General features: G+C 39.6%; 1 protein-coding gene across 2 annotated transcripts in view; it reads right to left on the reverse strand.

Annotated features, from left to right (window-relative positions):
• Positions 1 to 22,993, reverse strand: part of zc3h7a (zinc finger CCCH-type containing 7A) — a 106,448-nt gene that overhangs the window by 80,167 nt on the left and 3,288 nt on the right. For both annotated transcript variants that reach the window (XM_063059237.1, XM_063059238.1), the window contains exon 3: positions 5,949 to 6,054. In XM_063059237.1, the coding sequence (XP_062915307.1) occupies positions 5,949 to 6,016 (68 nt within the window). In that variant the 5' untranslated portion in view covers positions 6,017 to 6,054. The remainder of the gene's footprint in view (positions 1 to 5,948; positions 6,055 to 22,993) is intronic.

A 22,993-nucleotide genomic window follows, 5' to 3' on the forward strand; every position in this document is an offset into this window, starting at 1 on the left:
GTCATGTGATCAGTTTCATTGGGGATGAACTTTTAGGAAAAATTTTCCTAATTCCCTAAGTTTTGAGACAGTTATGCATAAGGATAAAACTGGAACTTGGTGAATGCTAAATTGGAGGAAGGCTAATTACAACAGTATGATGCAGGAACTAGGGAAAGTAGATTGGGAATGGCTATTTTGGGGCAAATCCATAACTGACGTGCGACAGTAGGTTAACAGTTTTGCACAACGTTGTTGGCTGAAGAGTCCGGACCATGCTATAATGTTCTATGTTCATGTGAGGATGAAAGGGTGGCAAAGTTTGGAAACCTTGGACGAAGAAATGTTGAAAGAACAGCAAAAAAGAAAAAGGAAGCATATATGAGGTTTAAGAAACAGACACCAGACAAGACCCTTGAAGAATGGATGGCACAGTAGCTCAGCAGTTGGCAAGATCCTTTACAGTGCTAGCAATCAGAAGATCGGGGTTCAATTCCAGCACTTTATGCCAGGGAAATATTGTTTTACAAATTCAATTTGGTTTCCTAAGGAAGTAATAAAGATGATTGATAAGGTTGTCTTCGTGGACTTTAGTCAAATATTTGACAAGATGCCCCATATAAGAAAAACTACAACAGGAATAAGCACTATGGAATAATATTTAGACACACAAAATCATTTTGTTATTTCACTTAGCTGAAAGGATGCAGCACAAAGATTTCCTTTATTTACTATTTGTGCAGAGTTTCAAGTAGCTTAAGGCACTCAATGGTACCTATTGTAAGAAGACAGAAAAATATTGGCCTACACACATGAGAAAATGGGCAGATGCTGGGAATCCAGAGAACACATACAAAATGCTGGAGGAGCTCAGCTGGTCAGGCAGTATCTATGGAAAAAAGCACAGTCGACATTTCGCCTGCTGAGTTCCTCCAATGTTTGTGTGTATGTTGCAAAATGATGGTCCATCCATTTCCCACTGAATCAACGAGAGCCTCGACTGCAGTGCCAAAGTATGGAAACTAACGAAAACTCCCAGCCTGTGTGTCATCAGACAATGCCTGCCACCAATAGTCCAGGCAGCACTGACACGTCAGCCACTTGGATTGCTGAAAACTAGGAGACACATCAATGCCCTTCAGACAACAGACTTGCAATGTCCAAGGTTAGTCCCAAGCATCAAGTTCCCAGGTTAATCCCACTATCAGTTCTTTGCTCTCTACCATTTTACTGAGCTATTCTTTTGGATAACTTCTCATTTGGTTACAGTATGAGAATCACGAGAATTAGTTCATTAATTTTACTGTATGCAAGGAATCAGGTTTCTTGGGACACAAGCTAACAATGAACTCAGTGAGAAGATCCCATGTTAGCATCAGGTTTATTATTACCGACTTACGTCATGAAATGTATCGCTTTGTGGGAGCAGTACTTTAAAGACAAACTTTTTTTAAAAATTACAAAATAAAGTGCAAAGAAAAAGGAATAATGAGGTCGTGCTTATGGGTTCATGGACAGTTCAGAAATCTGATGATGGAGGGAACGAAGCAGTTTTCGAATCACTGAAAACATTCTCAGAACAATCACAACATTCTGTTATGGTTATTATTCTATAGATTTATTGAGTATGCTCACAAGAAAATTAATCTCAGGGTTCTATATAGTAACATATCTGGACTTTGATAATAAATCTACTTTGAACTTTGAGTGTGGGTCCTTAGGTGATAGTAATGTGAAGCAGACATTTTCCGGATAGTGAGGGACCCTTCTTGGTGCCACCTATTGAAGATGACTTCAGTTGTACCATAATGGAGTGGGCTGATTCTACAACCCTCTTCAGCTTCCTGCAATCTGCATTGGAGCCTCCATTCTAGACTGTGATGCAACCATTAGGAATGTTCTCTACCATACATCTGTGGAAACTTGCAAGTGTTTGGTGACACACCAAATCTCCTCAAACTCCATTTGAAGCAGTGTTGCTGCTGTGCCTTCTTCATGACTACATAAATGACTTGGACCCAGGATAGGTCCTCCGAGATATTGATGCCCAGGAACTTAAAAGCTGTTCACCCTTTCCACCTCTGATCCCTCAGTGAGAGCTGGTGCATGTTTACCTGACTTCCCCCTTCTAAAGTCTACAATCAATTCCATGGTCTTGCTGAGGTCGTGGTTGCAACACCACTAAAATGCAGATGGTTATTTGGGACCAGCCACAGAACTAAAATGAATCTAAAAAGAAAACTAAAATCCCCTTCTAAAAATGAATAGGAATCAGCTTCAAGAACAAATATAAAAAAAAAATCGGGGTAAGAATTGTTAGAACTTTAAACATTCCATCATGCATGGAATGCAAGTACAACATTGTGAACACAAGAGATTCTGCAGATGCTGGAAATTCAGATCAACACACACAAAATGCTGGAGGAACTCAGCCGGTCAGGCAGCATCCAATGAGGGCAATAAACTGTCGATGTTTCGGGCTGAGACCCTTCATCAGAACTCTCCGAAACATCGACCGCTTATTACCCTCAATAGATGTTGCCTGATCAGCTGAGTTCCTCCAGCATTTCGTGTTGACATTGTTAACATGTTCTCGAACATTGCTGGCCATTTGGTACCACTGAATGGCAAGAATTATGGGGTGAGGTCTCACTGGCCATTCTGGTGCAGAGCCAGCCAATTTTAGGTAGAAAGGCCTTAGACTGCTCAGATTCTCATCAATCTGCTGCGTGCCTGCCGCTTGTTGTGCACTTTTGACAGGACAAGACAACATTATCCCAACAGTGACTGACTGGCAAGCTTGGGCAACTCACTAGTAATCTGAAGATCAGGCTCGATTACTTTCATTGCATTTCTGGTAATGACACTGTTGATTATTGTCTTACGCACACAGTAAACCTGATAGACAGGTTCCTGCAGCACAATGACTGCAAGAGTGGGAAGATAGAGGATTGGGAAGCTTTTAAAAACTTGCAGAAGGAAACTAGCAGGCCAGGCAGCATCTATAGGAAGAAGTACAGTCCACGTTTTGGGCCGAGACCCTATGTCCTGATGAAGGGTCTCGGCCCAAAATGTGGACTGTACTTCTTCCTATAGATGCTGCCTGGCCTGCTGCGTTCCACCAGCATTTTCTGTGTGTTGCTTAAATTTCCAGCATCTGCAGATTTCCTCGTGAGAAGGAAACTAAGAAGGTCAAAGGAAGGAAAAGATGAATTATGAAAGGAAGCTGGCAACTAATATCAAATAAGATACTAAAAGCTTTTTTTAAGTATATAAAGGGTAAAAGAGAGTCGAGGGTAGATATAGGACGAATACAAAATGACACTGGAGATATTGTAATGAAAGATGCAGAGATGGCAGAGGAACTAAATGTGTATTTTGCATCAGTCTTCACAGTGGAAGACGTCTGCAGTATACCGGACATTCAAGAGTGTCAGGGAAGTGAAGCTTGTGCAGTGAAAATTACGACTGAGAAGGTGCTCAGGAAGCTTAATGGTCTGAGGGTGGATGGAATGCACTCTCAGGTCCTGAAGGAAGTAGCTGGAGAGATTTGCAGAGGCGTTAACGATGATCTTTCAAGAACTGATAAATTCTGGCATTGTACCGGATGACTGGAAAATTGCAAATGTTACTCTGCTATTTAAGAACGGTAGGAGGCAGCAGTGGTTGGGAAGTTGTTGGAATTGATTGTTAGAGATGAGATTATGGAGTACCTGGAGGCACATGACAAGATAGGCCAAAGCCAGCATGGTTTCTTGAAAGAAAAGTCCTACCTGACAAACCTACTGCAATTCTTTGAGGAAATTACAAGCAGGGTAGACAAAGGAGATGCAGTAGACGTGGTGTACTTGGATTTTCAGAAGGCCTTTCACAAGGTGCTGCACATGAGGTTGCTTAGCAAGATAACAGCCCATGGAATTACAGGGAAGTTACTAGAATGGGTGGAGCATTGGCTGGTTGGCAGAAAACAGAGAGTGGGAATAAAGGGATCCTATTCTGGCTGGCTGCCGGGAGTTCCACAGGGGTTGGTATTCGGACTGCTGCTTTTTACGATGTATGTCAATGATCTGGACTACGGAACACCCATAAGGAATGTTGCCAATAGCACACACTAATAATCTCATTGGATACAAGTCAAACTAAAAAAAAAATTCTGATTGATTAATTTAGTCAATAAGTAATCTTATATAATCATGAAACAACACATCCCATATCAATAAAATAAATTGTCACATTTTATATTATGTTTAGCTTCAGCCTTTTGTTTTGTTTTCATTGCTAAATTATAAATATGTTCTTCTGCCTCATTATATCTATATTAATTTTCACATTTCCTGAATCTAACACTGTATGCCAAACAAAAAGGGATTTTCTAGCAACCAAACTCCAATGCAAATTACACTGGACAATGAAGATTTTACTTCCTGAATATTTTTGGGTGTATCGTATGGATTTTGGGCTGCTGACCATGAAAATCACCACAACATTTCCCTATCATGCACCATACTTTTGTAATTGTCTATATTTGTTATTTCAATTCATAATTCAATTAAAATGTTGCCCGCATTGTAAGCTACAAAATTTTCTATCTTGTCCAGGCATGCCTGGGCATGCTTAGGCAAGGCAGATGCTGCATGAAAGGGCAATAAAAACCTCACGTACACTCTGCTCTATGCATCATATTTACACGTATATCAGTTTGTGATCACGTTGATGTGCACGTTCTACGTGCATAGCATATTGTGTGTACTCATTATAATAAAGTAATTGCATTTTCAGGAGTATGTGTGATAGCAAAATGTCTCACCAATGTTGCAACAGCCGCAATACTTTCCATTATATTTGTGCCGAGTATACACTTAAATCTCAAAGTCAGAGCACGACTCCCCTTATTAAGAGAGCCAATGAGCTCTACTTTGGGCGTAAAATTAGCGACCAAGACAAAGCGTGGGCTCCTCACATTTTTTGGATTCCCATTTAGACTTCATCCTCGCAAATCTTGGTGCTGTCAGTGACGAGCATGGTGGAAGGTTTCACCAGGATATTGTGGTCATGGAGAAATGGTATCAGGGCAAATGGAATCCATCAATGCTGGCTGATTATTGTTGGACATTTAAACGAGAAAGTTCAGACACTGAGTTCAACTAATCAACAAAATGTTTTTAGTTTAGTTGAACTATTGCAAAACATCAGCACCATTATGCAATTAAACACATTATATTGAATAAAAGTTAATTTCTTGTTTCTCCAAATTCCAGCGTGATACAAGTAGTTTGAAATTAAATATTTGTGTTCAGCTTCAAGTGGTCTATCATAATGGAAAAACATTTCCAAGGAAGCAACACTTTTGAAAAAATTTGTTGACCAGTGTAATAAAACACCATTTAATATCAGCAAATTAATTTTAGGAATTATAATTATATAATTAAAGTGCTATACAACTGAGCAGTTTGTGATGTAATATTTCACTAGACAGAAAATTTTCAATCTTGGTTATGTTGGTTTTATGTAATTGATTCTTATACTGAAAAGGAAACATATTAATTCACCCATTCAAATTGCCCTTATAATACATGGCAAGACTATGTAGTTAATTCTCCTGTTTCTTCCAAATGCACACTTCTGATCACAAACCAAGTTTGTGAGGACTAATTTGTAACCAGCGTGGGTATAACAATATTTTCACAGAACTGCATTACACTTTCTTGCAACTTTAGTGACACAAGCAGCACTGTCAATCCCACACAGTTCTCAGGATACTGAAGAACACATATAACATCAACTCTCACTTCTTGAGATCATGAGCGATAACAGAGGTTCTGTCGCTACCACAACAAACGCAGTAAAATATATAACCTCTGTTCAGATATAGAAAACGCCCAGATATAGCAGGGCTTCAGAAAACAAAAGGTTTGATCCAAAACTTCAAAGAGCAGTACTATTAGTGTCATAGTTAAGATGATACTCACTGGATAAACTGTAATCCTTTCTGAATTTCCTGCCACCTATTATTTCTATCCTTGGAAACATTGGTCATGTTATCCTTCACGCTCACTTCCTCTAACAATGTAGATTCTAAGTTAGAAAGAGAAAAAATAAAATCATTATTAAAGAAACAAAATCACTCAACAAAAATCTTAAAGAAATTTACATTAAAAACAAACTTGTTTGCATTAACTGCAATGAAAAAAGCATCTTTTTGCTTATGTATAAACATGAACTATAGCTCAAATGATAGAAAGTTAAACCTCATAATACTTGTAAAATTGCCAGAACTGCTTCATGATTTATTAATGCAATCATACTTATCACAGGCATTTACAACTTGCACTTAGGTGTTTGGTCTCAGCTTAATTAGCATGACTAGCTTCAGGAAGTTGTGAGATGTGTTAAGTCTCCTCATCACAGAAACTTATCATTAACACTCTCTTTCTCGTAATTGAAATCCTAAAGCAAAAACGTGCAGGTATTGGAAGACAGAAGAACAGAAATTGCTGCAGATACACGGTAGGTCAGCCAGCATTTACTGAGGAAGAAACTGCACGCTGTTAATTTACTAATTATTTACCATCTTTAGTTCAAAACTAACCCTATCAATTGAATCAGTGCTGATCTTGTATTAAGAAAACACTTTCTGTAGCTACTTATACAAACTAAAATGTTGAATCTAATAAAATTGTCAATGGACTTTTGGAACTAAAACGTCCAAAGTCTACCAACCTAATAGCAGTTCTCTAGCCATTACATATGTTTGAGTTTCCATTAAACTTGATTGGATAGACTTAATCGTTTCTATATTAAATGTATTTTCCATGAATCTCATGATAATTAATAGTGATCCATCCTTTCTGCACTAAACAGCAGAACAATAGTATTTTCTCCTCTGATAAAGTATTGTTGGCAAAGAGCTTAATAACAAAAGTGAAATCAAACACCCAATCATGGTGCTTGATCCAGCCCTATTCTGAGAACCACAGGGAAGAAGTACATTGTGATTAATATTAGAATGCAAGAACAGAGAAAGTATTGATACCAAACTCTACTCTATTGTGGCACTGCCTTTCTCACAGATAAACATTTAGCATATTGTATTAAATTACTGATTATTGTCCTTAAGCATAGAATTCTTCTGTACCATTGCAACATCAGTGCCACTGTAGTGTAACGGTTAGCACAATGCTATTACAGCTCAGGGTGTCAGAGTTCAGAGTTCAGTTCCAGTGTCCTCTGTAAGGAGTTTGTATGTCCTTCCCATGGAATGAGTGGGATTCCTCCAGATGTTCCGATTTCCTCCCACAATCCAAAGACGTACCAGTTAGGAGGTTAATTGGTCATTGCAAAACTTTCCTGTGATTAGGCCAGGGTTAAATCAGGGGGTTAGCCTGCCAGCATAACTCGAAGGATCGGGAGAGCCTACTCCATGCTGTATCTTTAAATAAAATAAAAAGCACATGCGCACTAATTGATTTTAATCAATATATAAATAAGATAAATTGCAATGTCATTTCAAGTAATACATACTGAAAAACGTCATTCCAGAGAAGCAAAATAAGCATCAAGGCTTTTCAGGATCTTCAAGATTAAAGGAGCGATCCATCCTGGGCATATCATAAGTTCTACTAAAAATGTGCAATACAGAAGAAGAGTTGTGCATCTCCCCAGCCAATTCTCTCAAATAAATAACAATTATTAAACACTACAGATCGCCAGTGATTAATAAACTGATGCAAAGGCCAAGCTGCCTGATAACACACAAAATGAAAGCCAAGCACAATCGATGCTTTTCAAAATAAGGTATATTTTGAGGTACTTCTACTAGAATTGGACAGCACTAAAAAGGAGACATTTATTTATGTATTTATTGCGATACAGTGCGGAGTAGGCCCTTCTGGCCCTCTGAGCCACGCTGCCCAGAAATCCCCGGATTTAATCTTAGCCTAATCACCAGACAATTTACGATGACCAAGCAACCTACTAACAGGTATGTCTTTGGAATTTAGGAAGAAGCTAGAGCACCCACATGTTCACGGGAAGAAGTTGCAAACACCTTACAGGCACCAGTGGGAATTGAACCCAGGTCGCCTGTACTGTAAAGCGTTGTGCTAACCACTACGCTACCATGCTGCCCTGACTTTAGACCAGGGGTTCCTAATGTTTTTTTTATGCCACAGACCCCTACCATTAACTCCTGCTTTAGATATTTTCCCCCACCTTCAAAGAACAATCATTCATCCGAGGGAAGAGGACCAGGTCGAGACAACAGAGACGTTTGGAGAAGAGGAGCTACGGTGGGTAATACCGTCCCGGCTGACCGGAAGTGCACTGAGAGCGGTAAGCGTAAAGGAGTTGGGTGCTTACTGTTCTGGCTAACAACGGATGGTGCAATCTGGGACATATTATGATCGAGGAATGTGTTTGCAGACTGGATATTGAACTTTTTACTGTTGGACTTCGGCCACATTCCACCGTGATACAACACTTGGCGGCACGGGAGGTTGTTCCTGCCTGTGGCCATCGAACGTGCAGCTCCTCCCGTGGAGGGTCAGACACTCTGAGCCAATAGACTGGTCCTGGACTTATTTTCCATCTGGTATAGGTTGCACTTTGATGTTTGATTGTTGGGGTTTTTTGTATTGCTATATTACGCTCTATTCTTGGTTGGTGTGGCTGTAACGAAACCAAATTTCCCTCAGGATTAATAAAGTATATCTATCTATCTATCTATCAACATTTCTTAGTAAAACCTTACAACTTATGATGCACATATCATCCAACTTACTGCAAAGAATGTCTAACATATACAAATTAAATAATATGGAAATATAATAAAAACTTATTTATAGAGCACCTTCCATAGAAACGGTGTAGTTCAAAGTTAAAAATAAAAGACAAAATTAAGTTAGTTAAAAGCAAGGTTAAATCATTAGGTTTTGAACTGGCATTTTGAAAGTGTCAACTGAGTACTCATCTCTTATAGTTTTAAGTACTGAGTTCCACAGTTTAGGACTGTGGTTTAAAAAAGCTGATTTGACCATCTTCTTTTAAAGGAGATTGTTTAATTTTAAGAGACTAGCAGAAGACCCAAGAGCTCAAGCAGGATTCTAAAACGAAAACTATTAATACTCTGGTCCCAGACCATTGACAGCTTTCAAAATAAGAGATCTGTAAAATCAATTCCAAAAGATACAGGAGGCCAATGCGCAGTAGTTAGGATGGGAGTGATACGCTCCCTCACCCAGTTTTAGTTAAAAGTCTAGCAGTGCCGTTCTGAATGAGTTGAAGTTTATTAACAGATTGCTTTGGAAGGCCAGTAGTAAGTGTATTGCAGTAATCTAGTCTAGTTGACATACTTGTAAAGGTGTGAATTAGTTTTTCAGCATCTTTACATATGAGAAAAGGACATATCTTTGTAATATTTCTCAAGTAGAGTAATGCTGCACTGGTCACTTTTAGGACCCATTTTTAAGTTTCAGGATACAGTATATGATTTTCAGAATAGCAGGCAGTGACTAGTGGGGTACCGCAAGGCTCAGTGCTGGGGCCCCAGTTGTTTACAATATATATTACTGACTTGGATGAGGGAATTAAATGCAGCATCTCCAAGTTTGCGGATGACATGAAGCTGGGTGGCAGTGTTAGCTGTGAGAAGGATGCTAAGAGGATGCAGGGTGACTTGGATAGGTTGGGTGAGTGGGCAAATTCATGGCAGATGCAATTTAATGTGGATAAATGTGAAGTTATCCACTTTGGTGGCAAAAATAGGAAAACAGATTATTATCTGAATGGTGGCCGATTAGGAAAAGGGGAGGTGCAACGAGACCTGGGTGTCATTATACACCAGTCATTGAAAGTGGGCATGCAGGTACAGCAGGTGGTGAAAAAGGCGAATGGTATGCTGGCAATTATAGCGAGAGGATTTGAGTACAGGAGCAGGGAGGTACTACTGCAGTTGTACAAGGCCTTGGTGAGACCACACCTGGAGTATTGTGTGCAGTTTTGGTCCCCTAATCTGAGGAAAGACATCCTTGCCATAGAGGGAGTACAAAGAAGGTTCACCAGATTGATTCCTGGGATGGCAGGACTTTCATATGAAGAAAGACTGGATGAACTGGGCTTGTACTCGTTGGAATTTAGAAGATTGAGGGGGGGATCTGATTGAAACGTATAAAATCCTAAAGGGATTGGACAGGCTAGATGCAGGAAGATTGTTCCCAATGTTGGGGAAGTCCAGAATGAGGGGTCACAGTTTGAGGACAAAGGGGAAGCCTTTTAGGACCGAGATTAGGAAAAACTTCTTCACACAGAGAGTGGTGAATCTGTGGAATTCTCTGCCACGGGAAACAGTTGAGGCCAGTTCACTGGCTATATTTAAGAGGGAGTTAGATATGGCCCTTGTGGCTACGGGGATCAGGGGGTATGGAGGGAAGGCTGGTGCAGGGTTCTGAGTTGGATGATCAGCCATGATCATAATAAATGGCGGTGCAGGCTCGAAGGGCCGAATGGCCTACTCCTGCACCTATTTTCTATGTTTCTATTTAAACAAATAGGAACAGAAGGTTGATCACCACACCACAGAGGCAGAGACTCAAGTTCTATTGCTCTACTTGACATTGAAAGCACTAGAAAAGATGTGTTGCATATTTTAATGTGTTGGCAGGACGTTGATATCACAAGCATAAACATGTACTGTATGTGATACAATTAAGTATGGGAATTCTCACCAATATAACTATACCTTAATTTGTTCCACTTGGAAAGCTACAACTGTTATGGCATGGTAAGAGGCCATTCTGCCCATCAATTCTATGTCAGTTCCTAGTACAGCAATACTGTATTCCCCCGTATTTTCCACTATCCCTATGATTTATTCAGTGTCAAATCCCTATCCCAACTCCCTTTAGATTGCACTGATTATTTTTTGCCCTCCTCTACAGGCACTGAATTCTACACGCCAGCTACTTAGAAGTATTTTTCCCCGTCATACCTTCCTGGTATCTTTTACAAAAAAACTGATTTGCCTAAATTAGTGAATGCCTGTGAGTGGAAAAAGCTTTCATCTATTTGTTCTATCTAAACCAGCTACAGTCTTATCTACTCAATGAAATCTCACAAATTTATTTGCTCTGTGGCAGTGGTGTAGTCGTATTTGCACCCGGACTTCAGAACAAGAGATCCTGGGTTCAAATCCAGCCTTGCATGCTTTCATGACCCTGGAGAGACTTGTTCTGGAGCTGCTCCGGCCTATGGTCAGGCCACACTTAGATCCCCTCCAGTTCGCCTACCAGCCCCGACTAGGAGTTGAGGATGCCATCGTCTTCCTGCTGAACCGTGTCTACGCCCACCTGGACAAGCCAGCGAGCACTGTGAGGGTCATGTTTTTTGACTTCTCCAGTGCATTCAACACTATCTGCCCTGCTCTGCTGGGGGAGAAGCTGACAGCAATGCAGGTGGATGCTTTCCTGGTGTCATGGATTCTTGATTACCTGACTGGCAGACCACAGTACGTGTGCTTGCAACACTGTGTGTCCGACAGAGTGATCAGCAGCACTGGGGCTCCACAGGGGACTGTCTTGTCTCCCTTTCTCTTCACCATTTACACCTCGGACTTCAACTACTGCACAGAGTCTTGTCATCTTCAGAAGTTTTCGGATGACTCTGCCATAGTTGGATGCATCAGCAAGGGAGATGAGGCTGAGTACAGGGCTACGGTAGGAAACCTTGTCACATGGTGTGAGCAGAATTATCTGCAGCTTAATGTGAAAAAGACTAAGGAGCTGGTGATAGACCTGAGGAGAGCTAAGGTACCGGTGACCCCTGTTTCCATCCAGGGGGTCAGTGTGGACATGGTGGAGGATTACAAATACCTGGGGATACGAATTGACAATAAACTAGACTGGTCAAAGAACACTGAGGCTGTCTACAAGAAGAGCCAGAGCTGTCTCTATTTCCTGACGAGACTGAGGTCCTTTAACATCTGTCGGACGATGCTGAGGATGTTCTACGAGTCTGTGGTGGCCAGTGCTATCATGTTTGCTGTTGTGTGCTGGGGCAGCAGGCTGAAGGTAGCAGACACCAACAGAATCAACAAACTCATTCGTAAGGCCAGTGATGTTGTGGGGATGGAACTGGACTCTCTGACGATGGTGTCTGAAAAGAGGATGCTGTCTAAGTTGCATGCCATCTTGGTCAATGTCTCCCATACACTACATAATGTACTGGGTGGGCACAGGAGTACATTCAGCCAGAGACTCATCCCACCGAGATGCAGCACTGAGCGTCATAGGAAGTCATTCCTGCCTGTGGCCATCAAACTTTACAACTCCTCCCTTGGAGGGTCAGACATCCTGAGCCAATAGGCTGGTCCTGGACTTATTTCATAATTTACTGGCATAATTTAAATATTACTATTTAACTATTTATGGTTCTATTACTATTTATTATTTATGGAGCAACTGTAACGAAAACCAATTTCCCCCGGGATTAATAAAGTATGACTATAACTATGACTATCCATGCTGAATTGAACATCAAGCTAGCAACTCAGCCTCGTAAAACAAATAAACACTAAAAAAAAAACGCCCAAGGTTGCCACACGAGGCGAGGGAGGAACTTTACTTATTTAACATTTTCTCTAGGGAGAATTAGGCCAGCTTTTCCATCTTAACCCTAATACCTTGATGTATTAACTTAATATTCAAACTAATTAAATCAAATACTTACATAGCACTCCACCATTCAAAAGCTTATCCAGCATAATTGACCTACTGACTCACATATCTTTAGGATTTGGAAAAATGTGTCAAATCCACACAGTCAGCACCCAAGGTCAGGACTGAACTTGGGTCTCTGCATCATGAGGCAATAGCTCTATTCGTTGTGTCATGGTGCCACCCGTTATCATATGTAGTTTTAGAAAAAGAACTTGCTCCAGATCAAACTGAGAATAACGTCATAACCACAATACAAAATGTCATTTTGACTAAAATAGCTTTGTAGCAAATCCTGCTCTAAGTCCACATCATCTACATATTGCGAAAGAAACCAAATTAAAATACTACAAGCCACCAGCAGGGCAATAAACATATCATGAACTGTAAATACAGTGCAGGTTTCATTCAACAGAAAGATTATGTTACATGTTACAGGAAATGAATATCACAGAATAATTAGCATTATTAGTTTCCAATTGTGCAACGCAGTCCTTATTTAAAGCACAATGAAAGTTAACCTCCTCCCATGCATAAAACAAATGAACAAAAAGGAAAACAACCTTTAATAAGGTACCTGAGCACACAAGGAAATTAAAATTAGTGAAAATTCAAAACAAAGATGCTGGAAATCGGAATGCAAAGCAGAAAATTCTGGAGATACCAAGCAGGTCAGCAACATCTATGGACAGAGAGTTAGCATTTTAAGTCAGAGACTTCTTAAAATCAGAAAAAAAAAGTGATTTTTAAAAGTTTAAGAGAAGGTAACAGGTGGGATGGATAGGACAAAAGGAATAATTATGACTGGGCAAGGCCAGATCAAAATGGGTCAATGGGAACAGCATAAGGGTGATTACATTTCTTTGCCCATGTTGTGTGTTTGTTACAGCAGGACTGTGGACGAAGTCCAACAGGTCAGGCTGTAGTAATGGAGAGAGAACAGCTACAGGTAGATCAATATCAAACATGGATGACTTGCAGCAGAAATGGATAGTCGGATAAACAGAAAGTGAGTTACCTAACACTGAAGAATATCAAGTCTGGAAAACCTCAAAGTACCTGACACATATGCAGTGTAAATCCTCAATCTTGCAATATTGCACGAGGCATCAGACAAGTCCAAATGGGGGTGGCACGAAAAATTAACAGGTAACAGGAAGCTCTGAGTCACTCTTACTGACAGAACACAGAATTTCCCCAATCCCAGACAACATCCCAGTGAATCTCCTTGGTGCCCTCTCCAATGCTTTCAAAATCTATCCAGATGTCAGGTCATTTTTAAGTTTAAGAATTCCAAAACTTGAATCCGCTCCCTGGGCATTTCCATTTGTAGTTCCAATCTTCAATACTAATAATCAGGGTATCTGTTCTCAAGACCGTCCAGGGGCCACCACACCCCGTCGCTTCCAGCAGACGGTCTGTTGACAATGAGTCCTTTAGGAGTTCCAGGAGTCACATCAAACAAGTGGATGCTCAACTCCCAGATTCACACAAGTGCAAATGCACAAAAGACCCACAAGTAACGCTGCTTACCTGCACAACGTTTTGTGTATACAAAAGACGACTGCTGCAGGTCCACAGCACTATGGCACTTTAAGCATTCGTTTGGATGTGTGGATTAAGTTCTACATCAGGGGTTTCCAAGGGTTTTTTATACCATGGGCACTTACAATTAACTGAGGGGTCGGTGGAGCCCAGGTTGGGAATACCTGTTCTACATCAATTCCTACAAATTAAAGCTATAGACAAAGAGATACTTGGGGGAATTGCAGATGGTGGTATAACTTATACCCAACATTAAAAACTCATGGTTTTAGGAGCTGAATGCTAATTTGACAGGCAATATACAAATTAGAAGGTATCTTAAGCAAAGATATCACCTCATAGCAGGTGAAAATGTGTTTTGTATTTTATTCCCCATAAAACTATTAGCATAGAAATTGTGGTCTTCCCCTAGAAAAGAAGAATCTCGGGGTTGTATACTCCGTGCATACTTCGAAAATAAATGTACTTCAAATCTTTGAAAACCTGACAGATTTAATCATATTTTCATTAATAGAAATACATTTGAACTGCTGGTTTAAGTAACTTACTTTTTTCTTAAAATAGAGGCCACCGGCAAAATAATCATACACCAAGGGATTTCAAACCACTCACTTCATTGAAGGAAAATGCATTTTTGTGACCTTTATGGTGACATGACAGACAATCGACGGGACCACAGGTATCAATTAAGTCCAAAAGGAGTTTTAAAAAAACATGAGTGCAACAGAGCAGAGCATGTATTTGTCCTGATAACATGCATTAAACGATGCTGCAGATCTTAGATATAATGACCGAACTGGCAGCAATCAATGCCATTACTTACTTTTTGCAGTATTTATTTAATTTATACATAAATGTCTTATTATAATTTATAGTATATTGTATGTATTACACTGTACTGCTGCTGCAAATCAACAAATTCCATGACATACTGAAATGATAATAAACCTGATTCTGATTCTAAACTTGACAGCGATACTTGGAGCGCTGTGCATGGAAGACCTGCAAGCACACACTCCACCCTCATCCCCAGAAGTGTCTTTCAGTGACTTACTTCCTCATAGTCCTCTTCATAACTTGAAGCCTGCTCCATGGTAAACTCCAGAGAAAAAAAAATGAATGAACTTATAAAAGCGTCACATACATATAAACGATTTTTGTTCTCTTTAAGTGTTATACAGTGGTGCATTCCAAGACTTAGTAGAGTTTGGCAAGCTCTCAGTCCCTCAGAGAATTGTAATTCATATGGATGCACATTGTAAAATACAATATTTTGAAAGTTTTACAATATTTCAGCTTTTACCATTATCATGTCTGTATATTTCAATCCTTATAGAGCTCTCTTAAAAATGATTTCATTTTCTGGTTTAATCACTAATTTTTAATCACTGTTTGCTAATTGCAAGGGATAGTGACATAATATCTGATAACAATTGTCATTCAAAGAGAGGCAGTTTAAATAATGATTTTTGCAGTATTGGCCCTTCTGCCCCCGCCCCCCCCCCCGAGCCGCCCATCAACCCCAAACTAATCCTAGCCTAATGACGGGACAATTTACAGTGACCAATCACCCTACCAACTGATACGTTTTTGGACTATGGGAAGAAACAAAAAAAATCAAAATATAAATCTCAAAAGAATAAATCTAATGCATGACTGCAACAAACAATTTCGTAGCAGAATCGAGATAACGAATTATCACTACCAAGCTGAGGATGTGCGGTTTACTAAACACCTTCAGAAACTACATTAAAACAAATCAAGTTCATTTCTCAAGAAACTATTGTAGTTAGCTGGCAAAGAGAGTTTCATCCATCACGGAGTGAAAGAGGGAATTAGGTAAGAGAACGTTTAGACCAAAGATCAGGTTGTCTGTGTTCTTATTAACAGGCAGAATTGGGGACGGGGAAAGGGACTATATCTCATGTTCTGTTATCACTGATTCACTCTGTCATTGTTTCTCTAAATTATAACCGTGATCCAACAACAACTCCATTACGTTCAGAGTGGCAATGAAAAATAAATTGTGGAAATTACCTGAAACAACAACCAAAAATAAAGACATCCTACAAAACCATAATGCATCAGTGGTATCACAGGCACACAAAACTGTGGTGATGTGAACATCACAGAATCATTTGTTTTTGTTGGCAGAACGCAAATGATAATTTCACACCAAACACAACATTCACAGACCTTCCTTGCTGAAGAGTTTGCGGTGGAAAGGGTGGGCAGATTCAAGCCAACACCTCAGAGAATCTAAGCTGAGCCCAGTACACAGATGCAATCAAGAAGAAGGCATTTTATTAAAAACGCTGACAAACTTCTACAGAAGTGCAGTGGAAAACATTCGGACTGGTTGCATCACAGCCTGGTATGGGAAGTCCAATGCACAGAGCACAAGAGGCTACAGAGTGGTGGACTCAGCCAATTCTATCACCGGTACAACTCTCCCCACCATCGAGGACATCTGCAGGAGTCAATATCTCAGAAAGGCAACACCCATCACAAACAATCTCCACAATCTGGGTGGCCAAGTCATTTTATTGATGCTGCCATTAGGTAGGAGGCACAAAAGCTTGAAGACCAGGTAGCCTAATCTCAGTGGTTGGGAAAGTGTTGGAGTCTATTATTAAGGATGAGGATGGAGACTAATGATAAAATAAGTCAATGTCAGCATGGTTGCTATGAAGGGAAATTATGCCTGACAAACCTGTTACAGTTCTTCGAGGAGAACAAGCAGGGTGGAGAAAGAAGAGGCAGTGGATGTCATTTACTTGGATTTTCAGAAGGCGTTTGGTAAGGTGCCTCACACAAGTCTGCTTAACAAGATAAAATCCTATCTTATCTAAGAGTTAACATATGATGAGCATTTGATGGCTCTGGGTCTGTTCTAAACTCCATCGAGTACAATGATAGGGGACCTCATCGAAACCTATCAAATGTTGAAAGGACTAGGTAGAGCGGACGTGGAGAGGATGTTTCCTACAGTGGGAGAATCTAGGACCAGAGGGTACAGCCTTTCAGTAGAAGGACATCCCTTTAGAATAGAGATGAGGTGGAATTTCTTTAGCCAGAGAGTGGTGAATCTGTGAAATTCATTGCCACAGAGGGCTGTGAAGGCCAAGCCGTTGGGTTATACGTAGAGAGGAGATCAACAGGTTCTTGATTAGGAAGGGTGTCAAAGGTTATGGGGAGAAGGCAGGAGAATGGGGTTGAGAGGATTATAAATCAGCCATGATGGGATGGTGGACTTGATAGGCCTAAGGGCCTCATTCTGCTCCCATGTCTTATGGTCCAATTTAAGCTTTTTTTGAAACTTATGTCTGTAATGTTTGGTGTTAGTGCTACAAAAAGGTAACTTTTGTGGCATTTACACTCCATATATAATTTTTTTTTTCTTTTATTGGGTTCTTTTGGGTTTCTTGCTTTGTGGCTACCTGTGAGCAAGCAGATCTCAAGGTTGTATAATTTTTACATTCTTTGATAATAAAAATACATGAATATGTGCTTATGCCTATGACAATAAAATGGAACATTACAAACATGAAGATGCGAAGAGCAGAAAGCGAGCTACTCTTCTAGTGGTGCATGAACAGTAAAAAATAATGGAAGCTAGAACTCTAAGGACACAGATCTGCAATTAAACCACTTTTACACAATATTATTTTTGTCAAAGTGGAGCGAAGAACAAGTTTTGTAAATCTGGCAGCAGCAAAGGATATATGAGGGTGGAGCTCTGTGAGAGCGATGTGGGACAGGAGACAGAAGAAATGCCAGGGGTGGGATGGGATGACATGGTTAGAGATACACCCATCCCTGAGGCATCAGACAAGATCATCTGATTCCAAACAACTGGTTTATTGATTATTACAGAATGACTCTCTGGAGTCTCCCACTCCCTCCCCTCTCCCTGTCCCCATTCCCAACCATGATTCTCCTTTCCCTCCACCGTTCCCGCTCTCAGTCCACAATACCGACTTATATCAGAATCAGGTTTATCATCACTCACATATGTCATGAAATTTGTTTTTTTTTTGTGTGGGAGCCGTAGAGTGCAATACATAAAATTACTACAGTACTGTGCAAAAGCTTATAAACAATGAAGAAAAAATTGGTGCAACATTTTATTTGAATCATTAAGACGAAATTTTGTTGCCTTATTACAAGTGACTCTATTTTCTGAATGTTCAATGAATTTGAAGCATTTTGCTGTATCCTGAATTGAAAAAGTTGCACCACATCCATTTTCCCCTACTATATATCATATACTGTACTTATATACACTCATGGCCATTTTATTAAGTACACCTGCTCGTTAATGCAAATATCTAATCAGCCAATCAAGTGGCAGCAACCCAATGCAGTCATGGACAAGAGGTTTAGTTGTTGTTCAGACTAAATATCAGAATGGGGGAAGAAATATGATCTAAGTGACTTTGACTGTGAAAAGATTGTTGGTGCAGAGTGGTTTGAGGTGATCTGGAGTTTTCATACACAAGTCTCTAGAATTTATAGAGAATGGTCGAAAAACAATAACAAAAGCAGTAATTGAGCAGCAGTTCTTTGGACAAAAACGTCTTGTTAATGGGAGAGGTCAGAGGAGATTGGCCAGACTGGTTCAAGCTGACAGGGAGGTGACAGTAACTCAACTAACCACACATTGCAACAGTGGTGTACAGAAGAGCATCCTGAATTCAAAACACACCAAACAAGGAGGATGGGCTAAAGCAACAAATGTTGGTGTACCTAATAAAGAGGCCAATGAGTATATATCATACATTCAGGTCTGGATTCAAACCCCATTCAAAATTATGACAGATAACACAGACTTTACCCAATATTGAAGTAATTAGGAAGCAACTTAATGTGACAATAATCTGAGATAATATCTAGGATATTGAAGCATTAATCTTCTGCTTTGCAGGACCTTATCAGATTTCTCTATGTTACACCAATGCCCATATTGGATTTACATGCAATACAATTAATTTTTAAAATACAAGCTATACAAATTACAAGGAGTCACTCTGAAGTAATGGTTATGGACACATCAGTATAAATTTCTACTGTCTCCTATTTTGAAGGCCATTAACTTATTACAAAGTTTTAATGGGCAAATTAGTTTTATACAACCACATTAGCTTCACTAATGGCCATATAATCAATTCAAACTACCATCAATGATTTGTGATTCTGGATCACAACATCTCAAGTTTCCAGTAAGTGTAACTTTAGCCAAACTATCCAAATATCCCTCCAAAAACATTGCTTCAAACAAACCAATAGATCATCACTCCTCCATATTGGACACTACCAAGATTTGTTCAATAACATACAAATTCAGTTCCTGTGTTGCCTCCATCATCTTCAGAATATTGGCAATTTCAGCTAAACATTCTCCTGATTGGTATCCAGTGATGAACGTTAAACAAGGACACAACTTGACTATGAAATTGTCTCTGATCAAATGCTTTGCCATATACAAAGGTATATGAATTCGGAGTTAGTGTAAATATTTAGCCTCTCTAGCCTGCTCTGCAATTCAGTATATTGGCAAAGTAGGTGGAGATGTTGCCCGAGCTCCAGCAACCTGGGTTAGATCCTGATCTCAGGCGCTGCCCGAGTTTGCTCGCTTGCTGAGACCATGTGGATTTCCACAGGATGCCCCAGTTTCCACCTATATTCCAAAGATGCCAGAGATGGTAGGTTGGCTGGCCATTGTAAATTGCCCTTATTATTATAGAGGAATGGAAAAGTCTGCAGGAGCTGATAGGATTGAGGAGAGAATAAAATGCATTATGTGCAGTAGAAAGGATGGTTGCTTGTCAACACAAACTCAGTGAGCTGAAGGACTTGTTGCCATGCTGCACAACTCTTAAGATCACGGCTATGCATTCAACTCTGCATTTTTGCCTGTCCACATAAACTTTTCAAATCAAATATCTGTCCATCGATGCCTTAAATAGAGTGTCTGCTCCCACCCCTCTTTGAGGAAGAGAGTTCCACACACTTACGGCACACACAGGACAGAGAAAAGATTCTCCACGGAATCCCATCAAGAAGTTAACTTGCAGACTGAGTCGGTAAGGCTAATTCAATGTTGGCATTCATTTTGAGAGGGCTAGAAATTAAAAGCAAGGACAGAACAAAGATTCTCCTCGGCTCTCTCTTAAATGGGCCTTTCCATCTTTTTAAAATAAAAGTAGTAACCCTTACTTAGATTCTCCCACAAGAGAAAATGTTATCTCCGTATCCACCTTATCAAGACTCCTCAGGATCTATATATTCTATCAATTCACCCCTCACCTTTCTAAACTCTAATGAATATAAGCCCAACCTGCTCACCCTTCCTCATAAGGCAAACTGCCCTTTCCAGACTTATGTGTAGTAAATCATCTTCAATTGCTTCCATTGTCCTTTCTTAAATAAGAGGACCGATAATTACACTCTCTTCTATATAATCTCAATAAAGCCCATCTCTCTACTTTACAAAAGCTGCTGAGTAACAGTTACTAGTTGGGAACAGAAGAGAGCAAGATGATAAGAGACATAGGTTGAGTGGATAGACATGGACTCTTTCCCAGGGAAGGAATGGCTAATACAATGATCGAAGGAAAATATAGGGAGGGATGTCAGAGTCAAGTTCTTTTTTAAATGAGTGGTGAGTGTGTGAAACACGCTCCCAGGGATGATGGTGGAGGCAGTTCATGAGGGGCATTTAAAAAACTCTTAAAGATAGGCACACAGATGAAGGCAAAATGGAGAGCTAAATAAGAAGAAAGGATTAGAATAATCTTCGAGTAGATCGAAAGATCGGTATAACATCCTGGGTCAGAGGGCCTGCACTGTGCTGTAATGTTCTATGTTCTATGAATTTATTACAAATATTATTGAGCAGTTCCTAACGTCTATGAAATGTCCTCAGGAAGAGTTACCATATTTTAATGCATTTTCTCTATTGTATTTCAAAAAAGGATAAACAAATCACTGAACTCTAAACTACAAGGAAAAAATTCTAAGTGCAATCTAACCCTGAAAAATACCATAGATGAAAGCAGACAGGAAGTTAGGGAATTGAACAGTAAAGTGCTGCAACTGTTTATACTACTATGTTGTCATCATATAGATATATACCTTGCATATAGATAAACTCTGAACAAGCATCTGAACTCATGTAGACAAACTTGCACTAAATAGTGATCAGCCACCATTGTATATGCTGACCTGCATACCAGTGTCAAAAAGACCAACACCACTCTTGAACTGAACAAATCCCCCTTTGATCTCATCCTTCACTTTCTCATCAACCTCCTCCAATATTTGTGTCTTTGCTCTTCTGAAGTCCTAAGTATTGGAGTATTCTTTCAAGACATCTGCCTCACTGTCTGTTCTCCTTTAGGGTTCTCTTTAAAATCTACCTCCTTATCTGTCAGATGGTTCAGTGTCAGATTTTGTTCGGTGGCTACTTGTGAGAAATGCCTTGGGATGCTTTATGGTGTATGAAAAACGAATCGGAATCAAATTTAATATCACTGACAAATTATAAAATTTGTTGTTTTGCAGCAGCTGTACAGTGCATACGCAAACAATAAACTGCAATAAAAAATATATTTTTAAAAATTAAATTAAATAGGTAGTGCAAAAGGAGAGCAAAAATAGCAAAGCAGTGCTCATAGGTTGGTACACTGTTCAGAAACCTGATGGTGGAGGGGAAGAAGCTATTTCTACACTGTTGACTGTGTGTCTTCAAATGACTATCTGCAGCATTAACTTAAAAAAGTTCCTACAACGGAGAATATGCCAATGAACACTTGCAATTATTTTTCCAGGATTTTTGTAAATTAAAAACTATCTGAAATTAAAGTTCAAAGAGAACTAGGAAGCTGTGTTGCCCAAAGCCTGCTGTGCCTTCAATGTGATTACAGCAGGCCCTTTTCCTCATTCACTTTCCTGTCTGAACTCCGCAATCCCTTGATCCTCCTTGTATTCAAACATCAATCTTAGTATTGAAAACACTCCGTAACTCACCATCCACAGCCAACGTTCCCTCCTTTTTTTACAACTGCATGGACCAATCATTGCTCTGGGCAGGAAGTTTGTATACAGCTTGAAAACAACTTTTTTGTGATATGCATACTATGAATATTTAAAATGAAAATTGAAAAACAACATTCTTTTGATTTTATTTATTAATTAGAGGGTATAATGAAATACAGCATAACAAAGAAAATCTTTCACATTTCATAAACTTCTAAACTTAGACAGCTTTGGCGTTCAGCAAACCAGTAGTTTAACAATGAGCAGCTGACTTCCATTCTGTGTTTATTGTTACAATTTGTAACAGTGTTGTAACTTGAAACATTGACAATGTAACTATGTTGAAGCTCTAAAATGTTTCAAAGTAGAGGTTGTGATACTTATATTATTTAGAAAATTTACGGATTATATTCATTATCACATAATTAACTATAGGGTATTTCACAATTATATTAACATAGATTTCAAAATTATATGAACATTCAAGAAAATCCCAGCTGCAGAACAACAAAGGCTATGTATGCAGGATCATTTCAGTTACACACTCCTGCACCTCAGAGGGAACAGTGTAATCACAACTCCTAATGGTGCAAGACAATGTCTCCTGTTCTCAGCATTTGTTTTCAACACACTCAATGGTGTCATTCTTCTAAACTCCAGTGAATATGGTCCAGTTTCCTCAATCTTTCTTTTTGGGTTAGATCTGTCAGACTAAGAATCTA

The sequence above is a fragment of the Mobula hypostoma genome, chromosome 9 (genome assembly GCF_963921235.1).
Source record: "Mobula hypostoma chromosome 9, sMobHyp1.1, whole genome shotgun sequence".
NCBI lineage: Eukaryota > Metazoa > Chordata > Chondrichthyes > Myliobatiformes > Myliobatidae > Mobula > Mobula hypostoma.